Genomic DNA, 18,789 nt, shown 5'->3' on the forward strand with positions numbered 1-18,789 from the left:
TGTCCCAATTCTCAACTCGGATTTATTTTATGGATATAAGGGTATGTTGTGCACGTCTCCACATTGGCAGCTGTCATGATCTAGTGTGGATCTTTCTTTCAAATCAGCAAACAGGAATAATACTAACAGAAACTAGTAATATGTCTTACAACCAAGTCTGATAAAACATAAATCACACAATGCACTCGCTGAGCAAAACAGGAGTCATACATGTTTGTAGTTTTTCAGAGGAACTAAGTAGTAACAACCTCCATGCACAAAATGCCAATAGGTATAATGTCCATAGCAACGTAAAAGAGTTGTCAAATTGGAAAAGCCTATTTTTAAATTCTCTGTTAAAGTACAGGTTTGAATATTTAATCTGAAAACAGCGTAATGAAGGGGCAGAGAGCCTGATTACAGGGATGTGTCATTCACTCAGCCACTTCTTGTAGTTTCAATACAATCAGTGTTTTATCAGCATGAGATTAACATTGCAGGACTAGGTATCACGTGCTAGACAGTCCAACTAATCTGTGTAATAAACGGCAGCTTGCTGACAATGTACAGTGTCAGAGGCGTATCCAGGGGGGGGCAGCCGGGGCAGTTGCCCCGGGCACAGCCAGCAGGGGGGCGCAGTCGGGCCGCCTAATGAAGCGGTCCGCAGTGTCTCCCCCCGGCGGCTGCGTTCTGCCGCTCCCCATCCTGTGAGTCGGCTGTTCTCTGTGACGGCTGTCAAGCTCTATAGAGACGCCTGTACAATTGAAGCTCAGACCGCCGGGTCAGAGCGACGTCAGCAGCGTGATCATGTCATGTGATCACGCTGCTGACGTCACTCCCCGGTGCCCAGAGCAAACGCTGGTGGTAAGAGTGCTCCTCTGTGGAGCTGAAGAACCACCGAAGATGGGAGATGGGGGGGTGTTAATGAGTGGGGGGGGTTATTGAGTGGGGATGGGGGTTAATGAGTCGGGGGGTTAATGAGTGGGGGTTAAAGTGTGGGGGTTAATGAGTGGAGATGGGGTTTAATGTGGGGATGGGTGTTAATGAGTGGGGGGTTATTGAGTGGAGATGGGGTTAATGTGGGGATGGGGGTTAATGAGTGGAGATGGGGGTTAAAGTGTGGGGGTTAATGTGGGGATGGGGTTAATGAGTGGGGGTTAAAGTGTTGGGGTTAATGTGGGGATGGGGGTTAATGTGGGGATGGGGGTTAATGAGTGGGGGGTTAATGAGTGAAGATTGGGGTTAATGAGCGTGGGGGTTAATGAGTGGAGATGGGGGTTAATGTGGGGATGGGGGTTAATGAGTGGAGGTACATAATGTGTGGGGGGATTTGGGAGTAGGGACGAGGGATTATTGAGTGGGGATGGGGGATACTTAATGTGTGGGGGGATTTGGGAGTAGGGACGAGGGATTATTGAGTGGGGATGGGGGATACTTAATGTGTGGGGGGATTTGGGAGTAGGGACGAGGGATTATTGAGTGGGGATGGGGGATACTTAATGTGTGGGGGGATTTGGAGTGGGGATGGGGGGTACTTAATGTGTGTGGTGGATTTGGGATTGGGGGATTTGGAGTTGGGATGGTATTTAACGTGTGTGGGGAGATTTGAGGACACAAAATGAAGAGTATGTATGAGGGCATATATGAGGAAGCAGTATGGGGGATGGGTGCAGACAGTAAGGGGTGCGAACGGGTGAATGTATGTGGGCACAGTATGGGGAGTGAGGGTGATGGCATGTGTGCAGACACAGTATGGGGAGTCAGGGGAATGTGTGAGCAGACAGTATAGAGAGTGAGGGGGTAAATATATGAGGAGACAGTATAGTGAACAGGTGGGATGTTAGAGGAGACAGTATGAGGAGGGAGGGGAATAGCGTGAGGCGACAGTATATTGCAGACATTTTTATTTAGGAGCATTATAATGACACTTCTATCTTTAAGGGCATCGTGTGGAGATTTGCTGCAGAAGACCGGAGAAGATGGAAGTCTGCTGAGATGAGATGTGGATGAGAAAACTCATCATGGGGTCGGGACAAGAAGAAGAAAAGGAGAATGACTGCAGAGACGACGTCATATATAAGGTACCTAGATGTAAATATTATTAGTGATACTAATTCTCATGTTTTTATTTGTTAGGAACATTAAAGGGGTTGTCCAGGTTTGTGCTGAGTCTGCAGTCATTCTATGTGACTGCAGACTTCTGAATTCTCACAGTGCTCACTGAACGCTGTCAGGATTCTCTCATGCCGGTAATTTACATACATGCGGTCACATGCTGACTAGACATGTGTGGCCTCACTCAGTGATAATGAACAGAGCGAGGACAGGCACGTCTAGTCGGAATGTGGCCAGAATTATACAAATCACATACTTGTGCTGACATGACTGTACATTGGCAAGGGAGAATCCTAAATGTGTGCAGTGCATTCGTTGTGAGAATTCAGAAGCTGCAATGTCAGGACTCAGCTCTGCAGGTTCCAGTAGTCATCACATGGACACTTCACTTATATGCGATTTTCATAGTTATGGTCTTGTGACAACGAGCTTCTCATCCTGCTTTCAGTTTTTTACTGAACATTGACAGGATTAGGGAGAGCAGCTCGTGGCTACATGGCTAAGTGTGCAAGTCGCATATGTACTTTTGGGGGGGGGGCGCCGAACCAAATTCTTGCCCCGGGTGCCAGAAAGCCTAGATACGCCTCTGTACAGTGTACACATGAAGCTGCCAATCAGAGTTGTGGGTGGTGTTCGTTGTGAGAATTCAGAAGCTGCAATGTCAGGACTCAGCTCTGCAGGTTCCAGTAGTCATCACATGGACACTTCACTCATATGCGATTTTCATAGTTATGGTCTTGTGACAACGAGCTTCTCATCCTGCTTTCAGTTTTTTACTGAACATTGAGAGGATTAGGGAGAGCAGCTCGTGGCTACATGGCTAAGTGTGCAAGTCACATATGTACTTTTGGGGGGGGGGGCGAACCAAATTCTTGCCCCGGGTGCCAGAAAGCCTAGATACGCCTCTGTACAGTGTACACATGAAGCTGCCAATCAGAGTTGTGGGTGGTGTTATATATAGCTCAGAATTCATAACACTGCTACATCTACAACAGAGAAGAGAGGGATTTTATCAAAACTGAAGACAAATAAATGGTACATCACTGATTTCTGTGTCTACATCATGCTGCTTTCAGATTCCAGAGGAAAACCTGCTGACAGATTCCCTTTAAGAAATTCTGAGTTAATAAAGAAGGGTTGCTTCTTTAGGATCCTCCGCTCTCGGCAAGAGTGGAGAGTGGCTACAAAAAGCATCTCGTGAACGGTCGCACCTGTCCTAGGCCCTGCATTGATTTGACTAAGAAGCATGCATTGCTTATATTCCCCTGTGGAGGCACTGCAAGGAAACTGAACATTTGCTGTCAGGATTCCTAAAACAGTTTAACAGCTGATAAACAGGCTAGGACTTTGTGACATGCTGTTTGTCAAGAGACTTTTCTAAAGGTCCCCTTACACAACGCAAAAAGTCTGCACTGATTTCACTGGGTGAGCAGGTCCATCTAATTTGTATGAGAGCCTTCCAATCAAATGATATAAAAGATGATAAGAATCAGGTTTAACCCCATCGTTCGGCAGGCAGATTAATCACTGCAAGTTTAGATTGGCGGTGGCATACTCTGCTCTCAGAGAACAGATGAACGCTCAGCCGAGCCAAGTGTTCATATGTATGTGGCCAAGGGAGAAGTAGCTGTCGGCCGATCTGTTATCTAAAGTGTAAAGGAACCTTAACAAATAAGGAAAGAGTCATAATTGAAATTAAGTAAAACATACTGGAAGAGACTGAAAGGGCTCATACTCACATGAGAGAAACTCGGACGAGTCTCGCACGTCAATATCCGGCACTGCCACCGACACTCGGACCGGAGCGTTCAGCTGCATAGAAATACATAGAGCCGCACACTCCGGTCCCGAGTGCCGGGTATTGACGTGCGAGACTCGTCCGAGTTTCTCGCATGTGAGTATGAGCCCTAAGGGAAAATCTCTTGCGAACATCAACAATTCCATTCTAGATTTTACCTTTAGTTCAGCTTATGCCTGACATGTTGGCTGCCCAAATCACTGTCTGCACTGTAGGTCTGGCTAAAATATTTTCATGATACTTTGCCTAGGATATCGGCCAGGGAGAATCTATATTTATAAAGATCATTTCAAACAGTGGGGAAGATACTATTCACAAATGTAGACTGAGTGCTCAAGAAAATACATGAGATGCAGTGAACTGCGCCTGTGCAGCAGCACACATGTCATAGGCAGTGTGCAAATTGTATCAAAGTTGAATAACAGCAAATAGTCTTATGTCATTTATCTATCTAGCAGGGGACATTCTGCCTTATACTTTATAACTTTAAAGGGGTTTTCTCAAGCTGTGTCTTGATCAGCACACAGCTCTGCAGTCTCTATCACGTGTTGATTGCTTGGGGGGTGGACACACCTCCTTGAGTAACAGTTCTGATCAGTGGCTTATCTTACTACAGTGACTACTGAACAACCCAAGCTTAACTAATCCAAGAGCCAAACAAAAACAGTGTAGAGTCACATTCTGCAGCAGCACCATTCCAGAGATGACAACGCCGCTGTTCCTGTCTGTGACATGGCATGTTGTGTCATGTGTCAGCTGCAGCCAATGAGTAGCCATTTTTCAGCAGCAGCTCATGAGTATTCCATCAGAGTGGACGCCCACAATGATTAAATCGTAAAGGCTGAAGCTGACGAGTGGACGTTCCTTGATTGCAGCCAACATTGCTGGAACAATTGACTTGACTAAGCTGGGGTAGTCCACTAATGGACAACCTCTTTAATGTGTTAGAATAGCAGAAGTCACTACTGGACAAACCTTTTAACTTAAAGAAGTTGTCTACTTGGACAACTTCTTGTCATACCCCTCGCTTGGCCCCCATAAACAATAAAGCTTTTGCTCACCTCCCGTGCTGATGACATTCTCATAGTTTCGGCACTTGCTCTCCTGGGGCTAATGTGCTGTTATTGTGACACTGGAGCCTAAACAGAGCTGACATCACTGTCCCCGCCTCCTGGCGAATTAAGCAGGAAGAGGAAGTCAGAGAGCACCTGCAGCCCCGTCTTCCTCTTCCTGTTCGATTTGTCAGAAGGCAGGAACAATGACGCCAGTGCTAAATGGGCACCAGGGGCACATGTAACAACCGCATGAGAGCCCCGAGACTATGAGTGGTGACACCGCAGGAATGGCACTGACACATTTTTTTTTATTTTATCAGGGCCAAACATTTTGATCAAGAAGGGGTTGTCTAGTAGTGGAAAACCCCTTTAATTGTTCTGAAGTATATACGGATATCACTATATTTACATATAGAGATAATAGTGCCTTTGAACAAGCACACGGCTCAGGATTGTGAGAGCCATGATTAAGGTAACTGCTCTGGAAACTGAAGATGGTGGGGGAAGTGGGGTTGTGATCCTGCAAGACTAATAACAAGGAGGGAGGTGAGCAGCTATCAGCTGTATAAAAATCAAAAGGGCTGGAAAGAGGTGGATGGGCTGTCAGGAGTTAACTCCTCAGCCTAGAATGCAATTACTGTGCACACTCAGGCAAGCTATGATGGTCGATATCCTTGGAAACAAACTGTAAAATAAAAGATCTCACAGCAGTAGAATGAAAGTAAATAAAAAAGCAAGTCAATTGCAAACGTACTTATATTTTTCATGCTAACTATACCAATTTAATAACATGAGCATGGCCCTTTAATTTTCTGCAAGTAACAGCGGTGACATCATGATTAGAGGTGTGATTTGTCATGTGAAAGTATGGTTTTCATTGGAGTTTACTCAATAACTTTCTAAACAGCTACTAGAATATGAAATGCCACTGGGAAAAGCTCAAAGAATTACTGCTAGTAAAGTTATAGACATAAAGAATATACACAGTTATTTTTTTTTTCCTGTAGCCCCGACAGCTTTTTACAATAACAAGTCCGAAAGCTGGCAACCTTGGCCTATGTACTTAGTCATAAGCCCTACTTTTGCATAGCTTTATGCATAGCTTTAAAATAACCTTACTGAGAAGAGATTGTGAGGATAGCAGAGAATTTAAAAGATAATGAAAAGGGTTTATTTCAAAGACATATTGAAACTGTTAAAAAGCTTCCTTAAAATCTTATTATTTGGTATTTGTAATATTCTGCTGTAAAGTTTCACTATGTTAGAAGAACAAACAAGACTAGCACCAAAATAAAAATTAGACATTTAACAAAAAGAAAAATGAGACATTTTCAAGTGCCTACCTGCATGAAGGTATGCCAGGTCTGGATTTTCAATGTCTGAATGTTGTTCCTTTAAATGATTCCGAAACTCCATTGGGGCATTGGTCCCATAATTGCACTTTGGACAGTTATACATTTTTACTCCTTCATGCTTGCCGGTGTGCAAAATGTGTTTGCGTACATTTTCAGCGCAGTTTGATCTAATGATAAATAGAAATATGTTTTGTTGAAATATTACAATTATGCATAAGGTGATTTTTGTGATATTTACCAATCGATGTGTCATATCATCAAACACTGTGGACTTATTGGGTTAGATGTATATTTCCCGAAGCCACACCAGTGCAATCATTTATCCCATGACTTTACTATTAGCCCAAAACATTCTACTTTGGTCATATATGATCAGAGCATTTTCTTTCACATTCTAGCTATGTCACTTACATGGCATGTGGAAGAAGGTAATATGGTCAGATGGAACCAAAGTAGAAATTTTTGGGCTCAATGCCAAGCATTATGTGTGGTGGTGAAGTAACACTGTACATCACCTGGAAAACACCAACCTCACTGTCAAACAAGGTGGTGGCAGCATAATGCTGTGGGGATGGTTTTCTTCAGCAGGGACAAGGAAGCTGGTCACAGATTATGGGAGGATGGCTGAAGCTAAATACAGGGCAATCCTGAAGGAAAACCTGTCAGAAGCTGTAAAACACTTTATACTGGGTTGTTGATTCACCTTTCAGCATGACAACGACCCTATAAACATACTGCCAAAGCTACAATAAATGGTCAAAGCATATTCTTGTGATTTGAAGGGCTCAGTCAAAGTCCAGACCTAAATATCATTGAGAATCTGTGGCAAGACTTGAAAATTGCTGTTCACAAGCACTCCAGCCAATCTCACTGAGCTAGAGCTTATTTGCAAAGCTGGTAGAGACATACCCCAAGAGTCTTGCAGCAGTAATTGCAGCAAAAGGTGGTCCTACAAAAAGTATTGACTCTGGGGGGCTGAATACAAATGCACGTCACAATTCTCATGTATTTTTTAATATTTAGAAAACCATGTATCATTTCCTTTGCATTTCACAAATACTTGCTACTTAGTGTTAGTATATCACATAAAATCCCAATGAAATAAAACTTACTTATATGGGTGAAAAAATGTAGAAAAGTTCATGGTGTATGAACACTTTTTCAAGGCACTGTCTAGAGAGATTAGCGAATCGATTCGCGTGACTCTGGCTCAGCATCCAGATCAGTGGTAGCTGGTGGCAAAACTAGAATCCCGCAAATCATCTCTTGTCTTCCAGCATTCCCCAACATGGCTTTTTATTTGTCAAAGTTGGCACATCATCATCCGTGCAGTTAGAGCTAGAGTTAAAGTTAGAGATTCGAGAGCCAACTGTTTAGCCTCCAGGTACCACTGACCTGGCCTTTGGATTGTTTTATGAAGACACCCCATGACCATATATTTTATTACAACTTTTGGAGAAGCATGTGTGAAAGATAAGTGACCTCAGGTTGGAGGATCTGGGTTGTTCACGCATTACCTAGAAAGTTATTCATTATGCTACATCTGACCTAAAGAGTCCATTGTAGGTGAATTGGGTGGGTGGCTATGACTGGTTAAAGCTGTTGGTTGAAGATGAGAAAATATGCTCCTGCAGCCATCAGCTTCTTTTTTAAAAAGTTGCTGCCTTCATGAGCACTTTAGTACATTCGGTACAGAATTACAGTGGATCAGAATTACAATGAAACCTCTTTGAGACGACCACACAAAATTGCATTGAAAAGTGTTCTAAAAGAAGATGGCCAGTAATATAAAATATGGCAGTTCTAGGGGCTGACCTACCGCCCGTGCAGCCCATTCATTGAACGGGGGCCCCGGGGGAGAGGGGGCCCCTCCAGCACCGCATGGCTAATTCATGGCTCCCAAGTTACAACCGTCCTGATTCCCGTGGGACAGTCCCGTTTTTGACACCCCCCTCCTGCCCGGGAAGCTATTTTTCTCGCATTGCACTGAGCCGCCACGCCCCCCATCCTCTGACGCCATGCTCGCCGACGCCGTCCCAGATAAATGCACTGCAGCCTGCAATGATGTGGCTGGGCTGTGTGTGTTCTGTGCGCAGAAGACCTGTGAGGGGAGGAGTCAGGGGTCACATGATCAGGGGTCGTGTCTGCACTCTGCAGGACTGTGCTGTGCTGGTTGTCATGGTGCTGGATGAGGTAAAGTTTCTGTGTGGGGTCAGGAGGGTTTTACAGTGTGGATGTAGCAGAGCCGTGTGTGTTCGAGGTGTACAGAGCGGAGCAGAGCCGCATGTGTATGAGGTGTACAGAGTGGAGCTGCGCGTGTACGAGGTGTACGCAGCGGAGCTGTGTGTACGAGGTGTATGAAGCCGTGTGTGTATGAGGTGTACGGAGCGGAGCAGTGTGTGTACGAGGTGTACGGAGCAGAGGCGCGTGTGTATGAGGTGTATGGAGTGGAGCTGTGCGTGTACGAGGTGTACGGAGCAGAGCCACGTGTATATGAGGTGTACAGAGCGGAGTCGCGCATGTACGAAGTGTACGGAGCAGAGCCACGCATGTATGAGGTGTACGGAGCGGAGCCACGCGTGTATGAGGTGTAATTAGCGGAATGCATGTGTACAAGGTGTACAGAGTGGAGCCGCATGTGTACGAGGTGTACAGAGCGGAGCAGCGCGGGTATGGGGCGTATGGAGCGGAGCCGCATGTGTACGGGGTGCATGGAGCAGAGTCACGTGTGTATGGAGCGGAGCTGCACATGTACAAGGTGTGCGGAGCAGCGCGTGTGCAAGGTGTACGGAGCGGAGTCGTGTGTGTACTTGGTGTACGGAGCAGAGCTGCATGTGTATGGGGTATGCGGAGCCGTGTGTGTACGGAATGGAGCCATATATGTACTAGATGTACAGAGCGGAGCCAAGTGTGTACGAGGCATACAAAGTGGGCTTTTCCCACGGACACAGGAGTACACGGCAGAGCCCTGAGGAGCACTTTAAAACTCGCACATGACGTTCCACCGGAAGTCATGTGCTGGAAGCTGACCGGAAATGAGGTAATTTCATGAAGAGATTGTGACGGAACCAGGAATGCTTCAGATCCATCACCATGTCCTCCTCCAACAGTGCATACAGCAGGATCGCCTTGCAATCAGGGATGCCGGCCATGTGAGCGGATCATGATATGTCCTGCACCGGGAGGCTCAGGTGGGTATTACAATGGGAGCTGGGCTGCTATAGTATCTTTATAGAATCTTTCTTTATTTCTTTCTCTCTCTGTTTCTTTCTCTGTTCTTTCTTTCTCTCTTCTGTCTTTCCCTCTCTTTTTCTTTCTCTCTCTAATCTTTCTCTCTCTCTGTTCTTTCCTTCTCTCCCTCTGTTCTTTCTTTCCCCTCTTTATCTCTGTTCTTTCTTTCTTTACTTCTTTCTCTCTCTCTGTTCTTTCTCTGTCTCTCTGTTCTTTCCTTCCCCTCTTACTATCTTTCTCTCTGTTCTTTCTTTCATCTTTTTCTCTCTTTCTTTCTATCTCTGTTCTTTATTCCCCTCTTTCTCTCTATCGCTCTATTCTTTCTTTCCCCTCTTTCTTTCTCTGTTTTTTCTTTTTTTCTTTTTTCTTTCTCTCTCTCTATTCCTTCTTTCCCCTATTTCTTTCTTTCGCTCTCCCTCTGTTCTTTTTTTCTGTCCCTTCTTTCTTTCTTTCTTTCTCGGTTCTTTCTTTCCCCTCTTTCTCTCTGTTTTCTCTCTGTTCTTTCTTTTTTTCTTTCCCCTCTTTCTTCTGTTCTTTCTTTCTCTCTCTGTTCTTTTTTTCTGTCCCCACTTTCTTTCTCTCTGTGTTTTCTTTCTTTCTTTCTTTCTTTTTCTTTGTTCTTTCTTTATTTCCTTTTCTTTCTCTCTCTCTGTTCTTTCTTTCGCTCTCTGTTTTTTCTTTCCCCTCTTTCTTTCTCTTTTCTTTCTTTCGCTCTCTGTTCTTTCTTCTTTCTCTCTGTTCTTCTGTTTTTCCTTTCTCTATCACTCTTTCTTTCTCTATTTTCTTTTTTCTCTCTGTTTTCTTTCTTTCTTTTACTTAGTACCAGTCAGTGTGCACAAAGTACCAGCCACTGTGCCCATAATGCCAGCCACTATGCCCCTAATAGCAGTAAGTGTGATCACAAGTGCTAAATGGGTGGGGCTGGGCATGGACATGGGTGTGACTAGTTGAGAAATGGGTGTGGTCGGGGGCGTGGCCTACAACTTGCGTCACAGCCTTTGTCCCTCTTTCCCTTCTTCAAAAGTTGGAAGGTATGCTAATTATTTACCTAATCAAATTTACCATGTGGAGCGCCATGGAGCCGAGGTGCAAGGAGGAGAGCAGCGCTGCAGGAGGTGTGCGGGAGCTCGTCCTGAGTGCGGGCGCCGATGCAGAGGAGCCAGCCCTGAGGTGAGATCAGCGTCAGTGATGTGCTGCGCTGCCACTGTGGGGGAGGAGAAGAGGAGACAGACTGTCACTCACTGTGCGTGTGGCGCCAGCCGGCCAGTGGCTGCAGCCGCAGCGCCAGCGTCAGTGAGTGTCTGTGAAGTCACTGTGTGCCGTGCCCCATAACTAAATGCTGCAGTTCAGGAATGTGCGGACAGTGGATGGATCCTCTTGGTCTGGCCTGCCCTGCCTGCTCCAGGTAAGAGTACCAGAGCTGAGCAGGACTGAGGGACTGGGACCGTGGTAGGAATGATTTTGTGGGGCTCCTGGGGGAGAACTGAAGCATGGCAGGCATGATTTTTGTGGGGCTTTGTCCTGGGGGAGAACTGAAGCATGACCTGGCTGCTCATGAATGGGGGGCCCCTGGCCTGGGGAGAAGCATGGCCTGGCTGCTCATGAATGGGGGGCCCCTGGTCTGGGGAGAAGCATGGTCTGGCTGCTCATGGAAGGGGGGCCCCTGCCTGGGGAGAAGCATGGCCTTGGCTGTTCATGAATGGGGGGGCCCCTGGGGAGAAGCATGGCTGCTCATGAATGGGGTGGGCCCCTGGGGGAGATGCTTGGCTGCTCATGAATGGGGTGGCTCATGGGGGGAGAAGAAACATGAATCGGGCGGGCCCACATAGGGGGAGAAGCAGCAGAAACTGGGGGGGCCACATAGAGAGAAGCAGCATAAACTGGGGGGGCCACATAGGGCGAGAAGCACTATGCCAAAAGTAGACTGCATATGGGGGAGAGCATTATGAAACAAAGGGAAATGGGGTGCCCATATCACTTGCAGGCTGTCTTGGGCTATATATGTTATTTAGAGGCTATGCTGCGGTGTAAATATTACTTGAAGGCTGTGGTGGGCTGTATATATTACCTGAAGGCTGTGCTGGGCTGTATATATTAACTGGAGACTGTGCTGGGCTGCATATATTACCTGGAGTGGAGGCTATGCTGGGCTGTATATATCACCTGGAGGCTGTGGTGGGCTGTATATATTACCTGAAGGCTGTGCTGGGCTGTATATATTACCTGAAGGCTGTGCTGGGCTGTATATATTAACTGGATGCCGTGCTGGGCTGTATAAATTACCTGAAGGCTGTTGCTGGACTGTATATATTAACTGGAGGCTATGCTGGGCTGTATATGTTATTTGGATGCTGTGCTAGGCTGTACATATAAACTGAAGACTATGCTGGGCTGAATACCATATTTTATTTGGAGGCTGTGCTGGGCTGTATATATTAACAACTAGAGTCAATGCTGGGCTAGTGGGCTATATATGTTATTTAGAGGCTGTGCTGGCCTGTATATATAATTTGGAGGCTGCAACTGGCAAATAATAAATACAGCCCAGCAGCACCCTACAGATATTATATCCAGCCCTGCATAGCCTCAACTTTGTTGCCTATGAAGGGCGTGGGGGGGGGCCAAAAATTTCTTGCGCAGGGGCCCACTACAGTCTGTGTCCGCCCCTGGGCAGTTCAACTAGAAAACCAAATAATCTAGTCTAGATAACCATATTTTATAGATTTACTGAATACATAAAATCTACCTGGCAAATTATTGTTAAAAGGACTAGATTCAAAACATTTAATGTGTGTGTTTTGCTTGCACCTAAATCGGGTAAGGTAAGGAGTGGAGAACACTTCTTTGTTGCAAATATCAGTTGTTCCTTAATGACTGGTTCACTGTCAAAAAGAAGCAGGTGGTCATTTTTCTATGTCAAGCAAAACAAAACAAAAAAGTTTTAAGAACTGGCAGTCTCCCAGTGGTGCCTGTGTTATCCAGAAAACTGTGTATGAGATGGGTACATTTTACTTTAATATTTGTTTTATCCCAAATATGAAATATATGCTTTATTCTGAATGTATTTTGTGTTATGGAATACTTAAGGGTTAGACTTCAGTGTTAGATTGGCTTAAGAATATACACATTATACATGAAATAAAATATATACTGTATAACAATAAATGTAATCAGCTTTTAGTCTAAAAATGATAAGCTGTGAAGAAAAGGAATAAGAAAAAAAGACTGGCGTTGATTCTAAGGCCATATTCACACATCTGTGAGAAATTGGACCATTTTATTTCCCAGGTATCATCAGAGTTGAATGCTAGTTTCATCAATATTGCATTCTTGTTTTTCTTTCTAAATCTGTTTTTTTTTACTCTAAAGGGATGTGTTTATTCTCATGGTAAGCCAATAAAACAAACCTCTGAAAGGTTTTAATTTTTGTATTCAAATTACGTTCAAATTGATAACTAAGCAAATGGATCCATGAGACATGGAAAGCAGAACAAAATAATTCGGAATTGATTGGTGTTTTACAGATTCCCATTGACTTGTATGGCAGAGTCTGATCCACAAACACGGATCTAAGGGCCCAGTCACACATAGCGATGCACCAGTGATCCCGACAACGATATGACCTTGTCAGGATCGCTGGTGAGCTGCCAAACAGGCAGCTTCACCAGGGATCAGCACCAGTGACACGGGGGGTAACAAGCGACTCACGTCGCTTAGTTACCCACTGTGTACCTTAGTTACCAGCGCGCTGTGCAGGGAGCTGGTAACCAAGGTACACATTGGGTTTCTTAGGCTAGTTTCACACTAGCTTTTTTCCACGCATAGCTCGGCGCCGCTAAGCCCCGCCCCCTGCCGGCTCCCTGCCGCCCCATCCGGTCATCGCCGCCTACTATCGCACACGGCTGCATGTGATCTGCGCACCCTATCTTTAGCATAGGGTGCACCGATCGTGCGCTGGCTGTGCGCTAGTAGGATTGTAGCGTGTGCTGCGCACTTTTGAAGGTGCACCGAGCGTGCCAAAATGCAACAAGGTGCGTTCGGCGCACACCGGCGCACCTTCAAAAGTGTGCAGCGCATGCTAAAATCCTACTAGCGCATGATATGCGCACCCTATGCTAAAGATAGGGTGCGCAGATCGCATGCAGCCGTGTGCAATAGTAGGCTGCGATGACCGGATGGGGCGGGCAGGGAGCCGGCTGGGGGCGGGGCTTAGCAGCGCCGAGCGCTGCGTGGAAAATAAGCTAGTGTGAAACTAGCCTAAGAAACCCAATGTGTACCTTGGTTACCAGCTCCCTGCACCAGCGCGCTGGTAACTAAGGTACACATGGGGTTTCTAAGTGCTGCGCGACGCTTAGAAACCCTGTGTTTACCTTAGTTACCAGCGCCAGCTCGCTGGTATTCCGCCTGTCACACGCAGCGATGCGTGCTGGCCAGCGGGAGACCAGCGATCAAAAAAATGTCCTAGCCATTCCAGGATGATCAGCGATAACCGGCAGGGGGGCCGGTGGCTGGTCAGTGTCACACACAGCGATCTCGCTGGTGAGATCGCTGTTGCATCACAAAACTTGTGACTCAGCAGCGATCTCGCTAGCGAGATCGCTATGTGTGACGGGGGCTTTAGTCTCATGGATCTCACACCCGATCTGTGACTTTCATGGATTGTGTATGGATCCATGACACTCAAGCCTGTGGGCTGCCTGAGAAAAAAATAGAACAGCACATGGACAATTCACACCAATGTGTGAATGTAGCCTTAGGGTTGATTATATATTTGGTAGTGGTTCATGAAAACTCTAAAATGTGTGTCCAATTCAACAATTTAATACTTTTTAAGATCCCCTTCACACATCGGTGTTTACGATATGTGTGGTGTCAGTTTTCACACATACTGGAGATATGTACACACGCACACCCATTATAATTTATGGGGCTGCACACGTTTCTTTTTCCAGCAGCACAGATGACAATACATACTACACATGGATTACATACAGTAGTGTGAAAAAGTTTTTGCCCCCTTCCAGATTTCCTATTCTTTTGCATGTCTGTCACACCTAAATGTTTCAGATCACAAAACAAATGTACATATTAGACTAAGAAAACACAAGTAATCACAAAATGCAGTTTTTAAATGAAAGTCTTTTTTATTAAGGGAAAAAGAAATCCAAACCTACAGGGCCCTGCACTGGTAAAATCAGGATGTGCGAAGGGGGCCTAAAAAAAAAAAGGAAGGAATGCACTGGTGAGCTCAGCAACACCAAGCAGGACTGATTTAATCTTGCTAGTAAACACATAAAAAAGTTGTGCAGTTCTAGAACAAGAATTGACAGAGATTAGTGATGAGCGAGTATACTCATTACTCGACATTTCCCGAGCATGCTCGGGTGTCCTCCGAGTCTTTGGATGTGCTTGGAGACTTCGCTTCTGTCGCCGTAGCTGCATGATTTGCGGCTGCTAGACAGCCTGAATACATTTGAGGATTTCCTAACAAACAGGCATTCCTCACATGTACTCAGGCTGACTAGCAGCCGCAAATCATGCAGCTACGGCGACAGAAACTAAATCTCCTAGCACGCCAAAATACTCGGAGATCACCCAAGCATGCTTAGGAAATCTTGAGTAACGAGTATACTCGCACATCATTAATAGAGATATGAAACTACACTTGTACATTTGTGCCAGAATGATGGGAAAAGAACAATTTGGGGAAGGAAGGAAAGGGTTTACGATATAAAGCATATCACGATATTGGTCAAAAATAATGGACAATGTTATGGGTTAGTAATGTTTGGCCACTAATGGAACTGGTGTTTAGTGAAGATGTGACTGCAGAATGAAGTAAAAGGAGGACTTCTAAAGTGTGACAAGCAATACATTATAGGAAAACACTTTAAAGGGAATCTGTCACTACATTTGACCTATCTAAACTATTAATATGGGAATACAGGTTATAGAATGCTGAAAAAAGTCCTACTGTATGTCTAATATCAGATGCCTTGTTGTTGAGAAATCATGTTTTATCACTTTATGTAAATTACCTCTTCTAAGCTCAGCGGAATATAACTCTGCCTCCAGAGCTTATTTTATATGAAAGGTGGAGTTACCAGTGTGATGTGTAATGGCGGCTCTCTGCTCCCAGATCTCACTGCAGAGCGGTGTGAGATTATAACTGACAAATCTACAGGTTCCTCTCAGCTTCAGCTTCCATCTCACAGGCAGCCAGGGCTGCAATATTGTTGCAATGTAGTAGAGCTTGAACCCAAAAGAAATCCACAAAAGCACGGAGAAATCATACAAACTCCTTGCAGATGTTGTCCTTGGTGGGATTAGAAAGCAGTCTTTAGATTGATTTAGAAAAATCAGTTTAACGAATGATTCTTCCTGAGTAGGAATGAGCGATATTACCCAATATCGTATCGGAATTCCGATTTCTGATATTGGAAAATATTGGATATCGGAATTTCCGATATCAATGCAAGTCATTGGGAGAAAAAAATTGGAATTACAAAATGACCACTACAGTGTTATATAATGGATAAAATGGAGGGGAAACACCTCAGCATAATGGGGAAGGAGTTTGCAGAGGAGCAAAAAAAATCGCTAGAAAAATGCACAGAGCGAAAGCTGTAGCAGGAAAACTAGTCGCCATCTTCTTAACAGCGGTGTTTTTTCTTTGGGTTAGGATTAGTTGGGGTAGGGTTTATGGTTAGTAGGGTAAGGGGTTAGGGTTACTAGGGTTAGGGTTAGTTAGGGTTATGGTTAGTAGGGTTAGTTAGGGTTATGCTTATGGTTAGCAGGGTTAGGGTTATTAGGGTTAGGGGTTATGGTTAGTGGGGTTAAGGGTTAGGATTAGTATGGCTATGGTTAGGGGTTAGGATTAGGGTTAGTAGGGTTAGGGTAAGTGTTACGGTTATGCTTATGGTTAGTAGGGTTAGGGGTTAGGGTTATGGTTAGTAGGGTTAGGATTAGTAGGGTTATGGTTAGGGGTTAGGGTTTAGGGTAAGGGTTTGTTAGGGTTAGGATTATGCTTATGGTTAGTGGGGTTAAGGTTATTAGGGTTAGGGGTTATGGTTAGTAGGGTTAGGGGTTAGGGTTAGTAGGGTTATGGTTAGTTAGGGTTGGGGTTAGTGGTAAGGGTTAGGGGTTAGGGATAGTTAGGGTTAGTGATTTTACATTATTAAATTAAAACTGCCGGTGGTGGTGTCAATATGCCCTCCTACTATGTGGATTTTTGAGGTTTTGTAATAATCTGACAGTAATTGATTAATTTAATAACAGTCAACAATGTGATTTCACCATTTACAGCAGGGTAAAAAGACAAGGTGTGAACAACCTTACAAGACGCAATTCCTCATTCCAAATGGATTTCACAAGACAAATACTGAATAAAACTGAAAGGAAGTAATCTCACATGTGTGTTATATCACAGCATTTTTTTTTTAGACAGTTATGGGATAAATCAATGAGTGTAATTTCAAACAACATTTCTATTAGTAAAGTAACACGTATAACTGTTAAAGTCAGTTGATGGATTTGAGATGACAACGAATAGCTAGAAAGTGACAGAAAAATCAAAAATACTTACAGTAGAGAATATATTTAAATGTTCTCCAGGGGGTGGGGAATTTGATGAATAAAAGGTTATCTTAACATGTGGCAGATTTGTGACTGAAAATAAGATCTATACTTCTGAATGTGTGGATTTCTTTAAATCCTATACAGATTAACCCCTTCACGACCCAGCCTATTTTGACCTTAATGATCTGGCCATTTTTTGCAATTCTGACCAGTGTTCATTTATGAGGTAATAACTCAGGAACGCTTCAACGGATCCTAGCGATTCTGAGATTGTTTTTTCGTGATATATTGGGCTTCATGTTAGTGGTAAATTTAGGTCGATAATTTTTGCATTTATTTGTGAAAAAAATTGGAAATTTGGTGAAAATTTTTCAATTTTCCAAATTTTAAATTTTTATTTTGTTAAACCAGAGTTATGTGACACAAAATAGTTAATAAATAACATTTCCCACATATCTACTTTACATCAGTACAATTTTGGAAACAAAATTTTTTTTGTTAGGAAGTTATAAGGGTTAGAAGTTGATCAGCGATTTCTAATTTTTACAACAAAATTTACAAAACCATTTTTTTTAGGGACCGCCTCACATTTGAAGTCACTTTGAGGTGTCTATATGGCAGAAAATACTCAAAAGTGACACCATTCTAAAAACTGCACCCCTCAAGCTACTCAAAACTACATTCAAGAAGATTATTAACCCTTCAGGTGCTTCACAGGAACTAAAGCAACGTGGAAGAAAAAAATGGACATTTTCATTTTTCAACAAAAATGTTCTTTTAACATCAATTTTTTCATTTGCACATGGGCAAGAGGATAAAATGGATCCTAAAATTTGTTGGCCAATTTCTCCTGAGCATACCAATACCTCATATGTGGTCATAAACCACTGTTTGGGCGCACAGCAGGGCTCGGGCCATTTGACTTTTTGAATGGAAAATTAGCTACAATCGTTATGGAGAGCCCCTTTGTGCCTAAACATTGGAGCTCCTCCGCAAGTGACCCCATTTTGGAAACTAGACCCCCCAAGGAAATTAACTAGATGCATAGTGAGCACTTTAAACCCCTAGGTGCTTCACAAATTGATCCATAAAAATGATCACAAAAATTTTCTTTTAGCATCAATTTTTTCACTTTCACATGGGCGACAGGATAAATTGGATCCTAAAATTTGTTGGGCAATTTCTCCTGAGTACACCAATATCTCATATGTGGTCATAAACCACTGTTTAGGCGCACAGCAGGGCTCGGAAGGGAAGGAACACTATTTGACTTTTTGAATGGAAAATTAGCTCCAATTGTTAGTGGACACAATGTTGCGTATGGAGAGCCCCTGTGTGCCTAAACATTGGAGCTCCTCCACATCACATGTGACCCCATCTTGTAAACTAGACCTTCCAAGGAACTTATCTAGATGTGATGTGAGAACTTTGAACCCCCAAGTGTTTCACTAAAGTTTATAGCGCAGAGCCGTGAAAATAAAAAATCATTTTTTCCACAAAAATGATTGTTTGGCCCGCAATGTTTTATTTTCACAAGGGTAACAGGAAAAATTGGACCCCAAAAGTTATTGTCCAATTTGTCCTGGGTACCCTAGTACCCCAAATGTGGGGGGACCACTCGAAAAGGAAGTAGTGCCGTTTTGGAATGCAGACTTTGACGGAATGGTCTGCGGGGGTC

General features: G+C 44.2%; 1 protein-coding gene across 2 annotated transcripts in view; it reads right to left on the reverse strand.

Moving 5' to 3' along the window:
* Nucleotides 1–18,789, reverse strand: part of ZNF407 (zinc finger protein 407) — a 740,003-nt gene that overhangs the window by 187,144 nt on the left and 534,070 nt on the right. For both annotated transcript variants that reach the window (XM_073566596.1, XM_073566602.1), the window contains exon 8: nucleotides 6,291–6,469. In XM_073566596.1, coding sequence (XP_073422697.1) covers nucleotides 6,291–6,469 — 179 coding nt within the window. The remainder of the gene's footprint in view (nucleotides 1–6,290; nucleotides 6,470–18,789) is intronic.

Source organism: Dendrobates tinctorius, unplaced genomic scaffold (assembly GCF_039654945.1).
Source record: "Dendrobates tinctorius isolate UK_male_01 unplaced genomic scaffold, ASM3965494v1 ptg000004l, whole genome shotgun sequence".
NCBI lineage: Eukaryota > Metazoa > Chordata > Amphibia > Anura > Dendrobatidae > Dendrobates > Dendrobates tinctorius.